Source organism: Lissotriton vulgaris, chromosome 11 (genome assembly GCF_964263255.1).
Source record: "Lissotriton vulgaris chromosome 11, aLisVul1.2, whole genome shotgun sequence".
Lineage (NCBI taxonomy): Eukaryota > Metazoa > Chordata > Amphibia > Caudata > Salamandridae > Lissotriton > Lissotriton vulgaris.
The window spans coordinates 1088931035-1088944178 of record NC_141699.1 but is presented as its reverse complement, the minus strand read 5'-3'; the positions used below and the strand labels follow the sequence as shown (position 1 = coordinate 1088944178).

The window sequence follows — 13144 nt, the reverse complement described above, 5'->3', positions numbered from 1 at the left end:
ATGCTTCTTATATTTATAAACACCAGGATAGGCTGCCTATTAATAGATCCAAATCCAAAGTGGAGACAATAAAAATTAGATTATATATGTACCTAGTCACTTCAGACCTGGAATAATATCTGTTCTAAAATCCATTGCACATCATCTTCAGCTAGCACTGCACAACCGCTATTCTATTTTTACAAATTGGTACATTTGACTCCTGCTTCTCTTCACTAATACAGTCTTACCATTGATGATAAATATTGGATATGTGAAATTGGAAAAGCAGATTTATGCATATGTTTTATATTGTTCCTCTGTTTTTGTAATTCTTGGTCACAAGTTTGGGCTGAAATTTTACATATCTGTTCTATCTTCTTCCAGTTCGATTTTTTGCACATTTTTCTTGGCTGCTCCTCACAGATATGGAATGAAATTTTTATGGTTGGCAAACTTGATGCCTTGTTACGGCCATTGTTTTACAAATAATTACATCCAGCTGGAAAGATGCCACAATAATTTATTTATTTCCTAGTTGGTTCAACATGCCCTGTTATAATCATAGAATCAATAAAGCAAGTGTAATCTCACCCCCACAATTAAAAACGACTCTCTCTGGGTATCATTCACCACATATTTTACTAGACACCACATTCCATCTTCTGATGCAAATGTTAGTTTTCAGACTCCATGAGTCTTAACCCCTTCCACACTCATGACGAGCTGGGCTCGTCATGGTGTAGCCTCCTCAAACACTCATGACGAGCCCAGCTCGTCATGAACAATGGGTACTCTGATACTTCAGCACAGGGGGGGAAAACGCATAGCAGCCATGGGGTTAATCTTACTATTAAACAACTTCCAACTGTTCTAATTATGTTTATCCTGTAATATAAATCAACTTTATATAATGATCATTTTTACTTCTTCTTCTAGGTTGGCTCTGTCTAAATCTTTATTACTTTTCTGAATTTGCTATGTTTATATCTTATAATTTTGTATATCTTTGGTATGTCTTCTGTCTATAAAAACACACAGCACTAAGCTTTAATATTGACTTGCCTTGCTACTTTTTGTAAAAGCCTATTTCATAAATTACGTATAATGTTAAATACTTAGCTCATTGATCTTATTTTCCGTGCAAACTTTCTTGATATATCGTCAAACTTTTTCCTGGAATTTTTCAATGTAGTGTTTTCAAACTAGAAAAAAAGACTGACTTACTGGTGGTGCCATCGATGACTTGAATTAAAAGAATCTTTTTTGTGACTGTCACTGCTCTGAGAATATCAATCTTATGGTTTAAGGCCAGGACCAACTGCTCGTTTAAGTACTTGATCTCAGCAGCAACCCCGCTGTAGTTGAATTGAGTTGTGACATTCATGAGGTGTGCACCACCTTGACTGAAAAAAATGTATACAAATAAATAAACATAAATAATTGCTACAGTATAAAGCATATAGACATCTGTGCTAAATTGAAATGCAAAAAACTCTCACATGCACATTACATTTATGGAAAATGTACTTTTAGTGTTTTCTCCCATTTTAGATTCTTTGGAAGAGCCATCAAGAAATAATGAGGAATGGCGTAAAATATCAGACTATTTACCCCTCTGTGTCATCACATGTTTTACAGCAATTTGCTCCTGTCTGATAATTTTGGCATCTTCTGCAGTCTTCTGTTGTTGGGCAGGTTTTGAGGGACAAAATGTAGGAATTGATGGGTACTGTTCACAATGGTGAAATCAGTCCTAATCATAACCTTACAACCTAATTTACCATTTTTACACTCACCAGAAATCCATTGAGTGAACATGTATTATACTGGTGACTTTCTTTGGCATGAGTGAGAAAACCTCTGCAGTCAGAATCTCATTCATTTTGCGGGAAGGGGGCATTCCAAAGTTTGGTTTGCCTTGAAAGTTGAGAACGCTCACAAACATGAACTTTTGTTGTCAATCTAAAAGTTCAACCCCTTCCACAATGAAAATGGCTGGAGAATTCCTCCAGCCAAGGACTATTGTAACTTTTATTTCAAGAAGTAAAGCGGAATAGATAGACATAGACATTCTCCACAGGAAAAAAAGGATTATTATAGGATGTTAGGAGAACATCAAATACTGCGGAGCTGGGGTAAGAGATGATGGTCAGGGAAAGGCAATACAATCTATCTACAGCAGCATCTATTCCCCACGTACCTGAACTCCATCCCAAAGTCTACACTTCCTCAATATCAACTGTAACCTCATCAACAACAGACTCTCATTCATCAACCGCCTCCCTCCAGAGAAGAGCAATATATAGGTCTGCAACGTACGCTCCAGGTTTCCTCCTTCTGGAGTGCCCGTTCTTTACCCCATGCTCAGAGAATAACATCAGACACTCATGTCTCCACACTAGGTTCCCTGGGGGATTTCCAGGCTATGTCCACACGTCACTTGGCCAAAGCCAGAGCCATGTCCACTAATCCTTTCCCCACCTTCTTGGGGACTGGCCTACAGAAGAGACCAATTAAACAAAAAGCAGGTGTATTACTGATTGATCTAGACAGGCTCTTATTAAGACACAACATTACCTCCCACAGAACCCTAAAAGTCCAGTAACGTGCACCTGCGTCAATTGGTAACTACTGAGGTTCCCCCAAGCAAGGTCCAAAAATGACGTTGGAGCTCCCAAATTACACAAATGATCTTACAGCTCCAGCTATTCGCTTTTACTTAATAAACCACATCTTGTTTACCCAGCAAAGCACCTTTATCTGCTGAGCAGACGTCTAGACTGCAGTTGTCCATTGCTGCTCACGTCAGTCAAGCACCTCGGTGCAGCTGCCATTTTCTAGCTCATGGTTGGAAGGTAGTCTTCAGCAGTTTAAAACGCAATCAAGAATATATTGTGCTTCTCGACTACAGAGGAGCACTCCGAGGGCTCACACCTGTCTGTTGGCTGTGGCCTGCAGGTCAGGCTGTGCCCGATATGTAGGGTGACCAGAATTTTAAAGCCAAAAATCTCAACATTTCACAAAAAAAGAAGAAGGACTACAATTTTACTTTTAGGTTTAAATCTTATTATTGGAAGACAGTGCAGTAAGGTACATTGTACATAACTATGACGTAGGTCCGGCCCACAGGCCCCTATAAGCAGATCAAGGCTTGAGAAGGCCCTGGCTATGTTGTCAAAGTCCGACCTGTCTGGGAAAGAGCAGCACTGTGCAGTATATAGTAACAAAACAGTAACAATTCGAGCCCCCCCCCCCCTTCCGAACCCCTCCACCCCCCAGCCTCCGTTCTGTGCCCGTGTCTTCCCCAGGCTGACTAACCTCACAAGCCAGAGAATTTCCGCCCGCGGGAGCTATCTCAAGGGTCCTTGGTCGCCGCCTCAGTAAGACGCAGTAATCGAAGGTAGCGGGGACATGTTATTTCTGTGAATTCCGTAAGTAACAGGGATCGGAAGGGCTGGCAGAGTTCTTCAAATTGCCAGTGTGAGGGACAGTTTCTCCATACCCAGTACGTGCCACATCCTGTGGAGCCAACCTGTGGTAGAAGGGAGTGTAGTGGTGCGCCAATGTGTGAGGATGTTTTGCATCGCTGATCCTAGTGCAATGGCTATTTGGTGTCCCCTGCGAGAGCGTAACGGGTATGTCAGTGCGTTGGGGAGGCCCAGGAGAACATAAGCCGGAAAACGTGGTATTTCAGTCATGAAATGTTTATCAGTTTCGTCTAGTATGTGCGTCCAATATGGCTGGAGATGAGGGCAGTCGCACAATATATGTACCAGATTACCTACTTGCCCACACCCTCTCCAACAGAGTCTGTCCTTGGTGTGGTCCATCTCGTACAGCCGCTCAGGGGTGTAATACCAGTATGTGGAGATTTTCGTGAGTGTCTCGGTGAGTCCCGTGTGATATGCAGAATGGCGCGCCCTATAAGCAATTCCCTCCCATTACTTGTGGCTTAGGGTCCTTCCCAACTCCCTCTCCCAACGTTCCTGACCTGGGTTGTGGATGTGTGTTGGTGGGGTCTGAATCATCTTATAGATGTCCGAGATAAGTTTAGTGTCGGAGGCGCGCGTCAGCAGCCAGCTTTCGTATGGTGTGAAACGTCTCTCCGCGGTCTCACGGACCTGTGGTTGGAGCGCCCAGTGCCTCACCTGGAGGTAGCGCATGCGTTCTGACTCGGGGAAGCCGTATTCCTGTTTGAAGAGCGGGAACGGGAGCACCCCGTCTGCGCCATAGATATGATATAGGAACCGGCAGCCTTCCTGTCTCCAATGTGCAAAGGACCCTTTCTCCATGCCCGGGTTAACGTCTGGGTTGTCTACCAGTGGTGTTAGTGGGGAGGGAAATGTGGTGAGTTCATGGGAAATATTGGTAGCGTCCAAGACCTTCAGGGGAATTCGAGTGATGTGAGAGGCGTAAAAGTTTGCTGGTTTGTGTGGCTTTGGAAGAAAGGAGATCTCCTGTAGCGGGCGCCCCGCCACTGCCTGGTCCTGAAAGAGCCAATGCTTTTCGGATTCCCAACTGCTCCACTCTACTAAATACCGTAATTGCGCCACCTGGTAGTATTTGTGCAAATCGGGGGTGCCCAGCCCTCCGGCCTCCGGGGCCATTGTGGCGATCGTCCTCTTCAGACTGGGCTTCGGGCCTTGCCAGAAGAACTGGGTTAGGTCCGCCTGTGTTTGCCGGATCCATCCGGCGGGAGGTCGAAGCGGTAGGGCCCGAAAAAGGTATAGGATTTGCGGCAGAACGGTCATTTAGGCCGCCGCTATCCATCCCAGCAAAGAGAGGGGAAGGTGTCTCCACCAATTCAGTTCCTCTCGGATCCGCGTGCCTAGGGTGGCGTAATTCGCAGTGGACATGCTGGCGAGTGTCGGGGCAAGCTGGATTCCCAAGTTGGGAACCGTGTCAGACGCCCACTGAATGTGAAGGAGGTTTTGTAAGTAGGTCCTGGTGGAAGCGAAGAGTGACAAATCTAACGCGATGCACCTATCTGTATTCATTTTAAATCTGGCTACCGCCACAAAGGCGTCGATCTCGGCCATGCACGCCGGAAGAGCGGATCGCTGGTGATCTAGGGAGCTCAATATATCATCGCATAGAGACTGATGGTATGTATGTCCCCGCCAAACTTTATGCCCGTTGCGTCCCGATTTTGCTGAATCCTTTGGCTGAGGGGTTCCATGTAGAGGGCGAAGAGAAGTGGTGACAACGGGCATCCCTGCCTCGTCCCTCTCTCAATCGTGAACCCTGTCGAGCTATATCCATTAACCCGGACTACTGCCGTGGGCAATCTGTAACAGTTGAAGACAAGGGTTCTGAATTTCCCCCCTATCCCGACCTTAGCCAGCACCAGTTCCAGGTAGGGCCAGTGTACACGGTCAAGCGCTTTCTCAGCGTCAACGGTTAGAATCATGCGCTCCCCCGGTATGCGGGAGGCTGTTTCAATTAGGTGGACTACCCTCTTGGTATTGTCTACAGTCTGTAGTTCAGGGATGAAACCCGCCTGGTCAGGGTCCACTAGGCCCGGCAATTAGGGGGCAAGACATGCCGCTAGTATGCCGGTGTACAGCTTGCGGTCGACGTTAAGGAGTGATATCGGTCGGTGCGCTCCGCATTTGGACCTATCCTTTCCAGGCTTCGGAATGACCAAAAGGGACGCACTGAGGAGATCCGGCGTGATTGCCCCGGGTTCCGCGATGGTGTTGAAGAGGCGATTGAGCAGTGGGGCCAGGGTGGCGCAGAAGATCTTGTAGAAGATGGTGGAGAAACCGTCCGGCCCCGGTGCCTTACCTACCTTAAGCCGGGCAATTGCGGCAATTACTTCCTCGATGCGGATGTCCCTCTCCAAATACTCTGTCTGTACCGGAGCGAGGGAAGGAAGCGTGACCCCTGTCCAGGTATTGCTCCGCGGAACGTACATTCGGGGGGTCGCCGGTATATAACTCGGCGTAGAAGTCGCGGAATGTCTCCGCAATCTGCGCATCGTCTGACACTTTAGACGCATCTGGGCGGGATATCTCCTTGACTCTCTGTTGTTGCCGCACCACCCTCAACCGGTTGGCCAGCATGCGACCGCACCTGTCTCCACTGGTATAGTAGGCGTGCTTAAGTCGCAGCGCGGTGTATTCCGCGCGACAATATCTATGGCTGCTAGCAGTTGCCGTATTACCTTGAGTTGTTTCCAAATTCTTGGAGCTCCCGTTCGCTGGTGCATTTGTTCTAATTCCTGTACCCGTTGGGTAAGCTCCTCCCGTTTGGCCTGCCTATCCCGGTTCTCGGCTGAGGAGAGGGCAATAAATTCCCCTCGGAGGACCGCTTTCAAAGCTGCCCATTGGGTCATGAGAGTGGTGTCGGAATTGGCGTTGTGGGTCAGGTAGTCCTGTATAGCTGTCTGGATGTGCTTTACTATGACCTTCCGTGGCAGTAGAGTTTCGCGGAGTCGCCATACCCTGGGGGGGGGGTGATGTAGGCGGTATGGCAATTGTCGTGATGACTGGCGCGTGATCGGACAGTGAAATGACCTCTATATCTGTAGACGCGGTGAGGGTACACACCGGTCCAGTTGCTACAAAGTGATCTATTCGAGCATACGTTTTGTGTGCCGCGGAGTAATAAGAGTACTCTCTTTCTTGTGGGTGGCTGATACGCCATAGATCGTGAAGGTCGAGGTCCTGCAGTCTCGCAGTGCATGCAGTAGATAGTGTCCCTGCTTGATGAGTGCGTTGACTCGACCTGTCAAGGGCTGCGTCAAAGACCATGTTCATGTCGCCTCCTAGTATAATGTGCCTGTCTGATGTCGCTGTGATGTCAGTGAGGGCTGAGTGAAGGAATTGTTGTTGGCCCTCGTTGGGGCAGTACAAGGAGCCAATCGTGAGTGCTAGGCCATTCAAGGCAAAGCAGTATGCCAAGAGTCTACCTCGCAGATCTGCAGTTTTATGCAGAACCTTTCCCTTGAAGTGGCGTGCCACCAGGATCGCCACTCTTGCGGTTTTGGTGGGCCCAGAAGAGAAATATTGTCCCGGAAATGCACGTGAGCAGAGTCTGTGGCAGTCCCGTGTCAGCAGGTGCGTCTCCTGGAGCAGGCAGATGTCCGCACGTGTGCTCTCCAAGTAGGAAAGTACCACGCATCTCTTGACCGGGTTATTAAGACCCCGTACATTTAGGGTCAATATCTTAAGATTGTTGGGCATCATGATGTGTCAAGGTGCGGGGCGCGTGTGCATTGTCGGTCAAGTGATCTCTGATGAGGAAAGAAACAAGGGTACCAAACTGACCCCCAGTGGCCTGGGCAGAAGTGTAACTCACAGACTTGAGGAAAAGCTGGAGCACTGGACTTCCCCCCCACCCCCTTCCCCAACCACCCTGACCCCTCCCCCCATCTCTCTCCTACCCCCGAACTGAGCACTGGACCCAAAAAGAGACCAACCCACGCCACCCTCCCCCCAACCCCAACCTCCCAACCTCCCCATCCCCCCAACCCCCAACCGTCCCCCACTAAGAAAACTCCTCCCCTTCCCCAACAGGCCCCTCGCCCCCAAAAGCCCCCTACCCCCACCCACCCCGTCCCAACTTCCCAACTGTGTGAAGACAAAATCCCAGTCCTGTCAGTCCAACACAGGGCTGTGGTAAATACAACTAGTGGGGCAGTGTTCAGCGGCGACCCTCGTGGCTCCCCGTCCAACCCCCTAGCCCAGCGCGTAAAAGTGCGAAGGTGGTCCCCCCTGGCAAGGAGGTCAATCAGAAGACGCTGTTTCTCTGGTCACTTCTAAGATGGCTGTGGCTCTCTCCTGGGAGATGATATGTGCCCCGGGTTTAGAGAGCAACTCCGGAGAGCGTCTGCGACCCACTGTCTGCCAGCCCCCCCTGGAAGGGCCCTGGGGGGACCACATTGGCGCTGTGTCCTCTGTTAAGTCTATGTTCAATAGCGCACAAGTGTCCTTGAGGGATCGCAGCTGGTGAAGGGCACCGGTCCATTTGAAGATCAGGCGGAACGGGTGGCCCCAGGAGTATGGAATCTCTTGTTTCCGCAGGAAATCCGTGGCTACCTTGAATGTTTTCCGCTTTTGGAGCGTGATAGCCGAAAGGTCTTGATACAGGGCGATGGGAGATCCGCGGAAGTGAAGGGGCTGGTGCCTTCGGGTCTCACGGAGAATCCTCTCTTTGAGCAGAAACTCATGGGGGAGGAACGCTAAAATGTCAGGTGGCGGGGCAGGCGAGCGCCTAGGGAGCCCCACTCTGTGGGCCCTGTCTATTCGGATGGGGAAGTTGGAGGGTTCACCCAGGATCTCCCGGAAAAGATCTTGAAGGTAGCTGGTGATGTCTGTCCCCTCGGCTTTCTGAGGGACCCCCCGGACCCGTATGTTGTTTCGACGGGACCGATTTTCTAAGTCTTCAGCATCAGCCTGGAGGTCCACCTGTTGATCCTTGAGTCGCAGTACTTCCTGTTGTAGTTGCTCGATCTCCTCGCTCCTCGCGGTGTCGGCTTCCTCAATGGTGAACATGCCCTCCCCCAGGCCTTCCACGTCTCTCCTAAGTTCTCTGACCTCCCCGGCGACCTCTTGCTGCAGGGACTTGAAGTCGTCCCTAAGAGAGTTGAACAGGGCCTCCAGGAAAGATTTAGTGATGGGCACTTGGTTATCGGGGGGCCCCGGCTGTGATTTTGTGATGTCGGGGGAGGGTGGCGCTTTGTCAGTTCTACCATTGTTTTTCACTAACATCTTCGGCAGCGTACGGTCCCCCTTTTTCCTGAGACCCGCCATGTTGTCCTCTGCGCCGTGCCGTGGGGGTGCGCTGTCTTACTGAGCTTCCTTGGGCGGAGGTATATGGGTGCGGGTCCCAGGCCCAATCGCCCCCGGCGTCGTGGCAAACAGTGGCAACACCTAACGATATGGACCTGGCGTCCCCCGATCCCGTGGCCAATGATGTGTGGATCCGGCGCGATGGCGACAGCGCCGAGGCCCGGGCACCGCGCGGCGCGGGCCCGGTTGTCTTCTTACGAGAGGGTGTCAGTGGTCAGGCAGGACCGCCATGCGGGCGTGGCCCTCCAGGCCCCGCCACTGGGATTGCTGCAGGGGGTAAATGTGCGCCCCAGGGCAGGTGACCGCTATGATAGGGGCAAAATCCTTAAGATGACACTAGGCCCTTCTTGTTCCCGCGCTGCGGGCGCACAGTGGTCCCGACCTCCTGCGCCCCCGCCGAGTAGCCTCTCGCCCCGCTGCGGGCTCTCCCTGCTCCGCCTCCCTCGTGTTGTGGGCGTGAGGCCCTGTTAGGCCCGTCGCCGGGGGCTCGAATATGCCCCCCGAGATCCTCATTCCTGCTAGCACCAAGCGCCCTCCTCACCTGTGGCCCTGTGCGATGACTATGTGTAAAGGCCGCTCCGGGCTCCGCTGCTGTCCTCTCTCAGATGTCTAGTGGGTGTCGACGGGGCCCTGCTGTACACCGGCCCCCGCGATGCCGCACTGCGGCTCCACAGCCAACTGCTCACCCACGGCGCTGCACTGCCTCTGCGCCAGCAATGTAAGGTCCTTGGGCCCTGCCAGGCCCAACGCTGGGGGCTCGTGTGGGCCCCCCAAGGCTGCTACTCCCACCAGGCCTGTGTCACTCTCCTCACCTTCGTAGGGCCCTGGAAGCCATCGGACAGTCAACCCTCCCTGGGCCCCCAGGAGCCCCGCTGGGCGCTGCCTCCGATCTTCTGATGCGCCAGGGGTTCCCGCAGTGACCTCTGTGTGGCCCCAGAGCCGGGGCCTCAATTTCTGCTCCTCCTGGTTGGCTTCACTGCACGGCGCCGGTGGTGTCGCGTTGGCTGCCGCCCTTTTTCTGCTGCTCGCGCCGGTCCCCAGGCTCAAGTCGCCAAGACGGAAGCTCGGCCAGTGCTTGCGGCAGGCGAACCCGGTCTGGTGTCGGGGCGCACGCTCCGCAGTCACTCGGCGGGCCCAGCCGCCATTTCCTCTCCAACGGGCCGGCTAAAGTCTCACAGCTCAGAGGGGAGTCCAGAAGCCACGCCAGCCGGGACACAGACACACCGGGTCCCCCCGCGATGTAGCTTAATTATGGCGTGCTTGGGGAGGTTTAACCTTTAATAAAAGGGCGTAAAGGGGGATCGGCACTGGGAGCCTCCAAAGTCCACGTCCGTTCAGGCCGCCATCTTGGCCACGCCTCCCCCTACAATTTTACTTTTAAGCGAGCGCATAGAATTACAGCGTTCCTCAGAAGAAAATTACTGAACTGGCAGTAAGAACATACATACAATGCACTTTTTAAACCCAGTAGCTGGCCAGTTAATTCAATTGCTTTCTTGAAACAAATTGAACTATCCTTGCTTTGTAAAACATAAAAAAGCAGTCGACCCTCTCTAAAAATCGGTACATGAGCAAATTTTCCTGAAATCGGCCAGGACAGCTGGTGAAAAACTGGGACCGTCCTGTCAAACCTAGGACACCTGGTCACACGACCGATATGGGATGAAGCACAGGATGCTGTAATGTCATCTTTTTAAGATACGCTAATGATGAAAGTTTGTTTTTATCACTGAGTGACATTGATGTTTTATTTTGTGATTTTATGGTCATGTTTTGACCGATGAAAAATTTAACTGACTGACTGGCTATTCCTGGTGATTGAAACCTATTCAGTTTAATTTAGCAATAGATCTACCTCATGAATATTAATGAGGTAGATCACAATTTGCAACCCATCAGGTATTGCAGCCATCACAGGGATGGTGCCCTGCTGGGATCAGCAGACCAGCATATCTGTGATTGATTTTTAATAAAGCAATCTTTTTTGATTTTATTGTTTAAGTGCAGCCTACTTTCCTTAAAGGAAATCAGGATGCATTTAAAAAATTATAATTAAACACGCTTCATTTTTTCAGAGTGGGCAGTGATCCCTAAGATCACTGCCCACTCTGAAAAAATATTTGTTTCAACATTCATGAATCGCAAATCCAAATTGCGATTCGGTAACAGGGTATCAGATAGCAATTTGGTTTCGGACATTTAAAATGCCTTTTTGGTAGTTGCAAATGGCCCGATGCTATAAATCGGCCATACAGAACCTCAAAATAGTTTTCTTTTTATACATGGTCCCAAATCGTCTGAACTGTTATTTTCTTGTTTGTCAACAGGGTCCAATATATGCATATTTCGGGGTCAACTTTTAAAATACATTTGAAAGGGGTTAACATTAATGCTAATACTAGTTAAAGCCATTTCATCAAATTTTACTCAATGTTTTACATTAAGCCATACACATGCACAGAAAAATGGGGAATTACATACACAAATGTTGTTTGTGCTTGTTTTTCATATGTCATGTATTTTCGCACTTTGCTATTTTGCACTTGCTATCATCGCTAGCACTTTACGAGCCATATATTGAACAAGGTACGCCTGTGAAAAAGTGGTTTCTGTGATTTATACATCTCTTTATCAGTTTGTGCACATGTCCTCTGTTGTGACATACACGTTAATAATATATTTGTGACATTTTATGAAGATATTCATAAGTAAGAATATTGCAAATAAACAGTGCCTTGAAATAATGAAAAATAAGCTATTAGCAATTTTCTGAGATGTGCATAACTTCATGTAATATGCACCAATTGATGAAATATGCAAACTAACAACTTTTTTGATAACATATTAAAACATAGTCGATACCTCTTACCACTAAAATGCCAAGGAGCTCATTTACAAGCCCTGTGCGCTGACAGAACGTCACTTTTTGTAACATTCCAGTGGTGCACAGGGCTTAGCCCTATGTACAAGGCCAGGTAAGGTCACCCTGCGTTGGCTTTTCAAGGCCTTGTAGACATGGAGTTTGGAAATGCAGTGCTAGTCGCTGCTTTGCCTCACACTATGATGGGGAAGCGTGTCATGGACATTATAGTGGGTATTCACCCATAATACCAATGGCATTTTAAACATCCCCAGATTTACACAATTTGTAAACTTGGGAATGCATCACAAGCCTTTGGCTCACCAGGGGAGGCACATGGGAGGTGCAACAAGAAAAAATTAAATCATTTCTCTTTGTTTTTTCCTCTTTTTATGTGTGGTGCATTCAGCAGCACTCCTAGAAAGAGGAAATCACCTAAATGCGTCCCTTCCTGCACAAAAAACAATCATCCCTACAACACAGATACCCGTGCTCCTGTGTTGGCGCGTGGCTGCCAATTGAGCACCATCACAGGAAAGAAGACAGGAATGCGCCATATCTGATAGATATGATGCATTTCTGTTCTTTTCTTTTGCCATAGGGCAGTACCGCAGGAAGGCTTGCGGCATTTCCCTACAGTAAAATATTGTAAATGAGGCCCTGAAATTCTATCTAGACACTTCTGAGGTCTCGGGTCGCTACACGTTTTTTGCTTTTTTATGTGCGTTTTTGCATGTTGTGCCCTATGCACTCCGGGGTACTGTCCTGTTCAGCTCTGTCGGTACTTACAATATAGTGCGGTGGTTGCTGTTGTTATAAAACAGCCCTCTCACTGGTAGATCTGCAAGGACTGCCTGAATCTGGAAAAAAATAAATGGAAGATGGGTCATGTACTTTAGATGGCTGCAAAGATCATATCTCACACACCCTGCCCTCCGTAAAATATATTTCACAATCCAAAGAAGTTCTGTGGACTGGCCTAGGCTAACATGGTGCAAATGACCGAGTATTGCAATGTCATTTATGGTTGGAGACCGGTGGACACAAGCCTGCAGACTCTACTGATGAAAGAAGAAAGTAAGTTAAAATGAAATATCCAGCATTACATTGTAGGACTGTGTGAGAAATCAGGACCTGTTTGCAGAGTCCCCACACTTTCTGCTCCCAATTGGACTACTAGGTGCTGGGTTTCTGACTATGACTGTGCCCTAGGCTCTGCTAACCAGACCCAGGGCCTGTGCTCTGCGTCATAAAAAGTACATGGTAATTTGGTATAAATGTAATTCACTAGTATATGATAGGGCAAGGCGGTTTAAAGGCCCAGTAGATTTCCTGCACTGGAGAGTGCACTACTGTGGTGCCTGCTGTCCTTTTAAAAGTCAGCCCTGCCTTGCATTAAATTGAAATTATATGAAACTTCGACTTTAGATTTAAAGGTACTTCCAAAGCATTAATCTACCTTATGTTTACATATTAGTCACCTCTAAGAGCGCCGCAAGGTGCCTTG

At 49.0% G+C, this 13144-nt stretch overlaps 1 protein-coding gene across 1 annotated transcript in view; it reads right to left on the bottom strand.

Moving 5' to 3' along the window:
- Window positions 1-13144, bottom strand: part of LOC147684197 (uncharacterized) — a 165987-nt gene that overhangs the window by 39329 nt on the left and 113514 nt on the right. Inside the window, exons 9-10 of the mRNA XM_086942609.1 lie at window positions 12427-12497; window positions 1207-1385 (exon numbers count right to left, since the gene is read on the bottom strand). Of these exons, the coding sequence (XP_086798735.1) occupies window positions 1207-1385; window positions 12427-12497 (250 nt within the window). The remainder of the gene's footprint in view (window positions 1-1206; window positions 1386-12426; window positions 12498-13144) is intronic.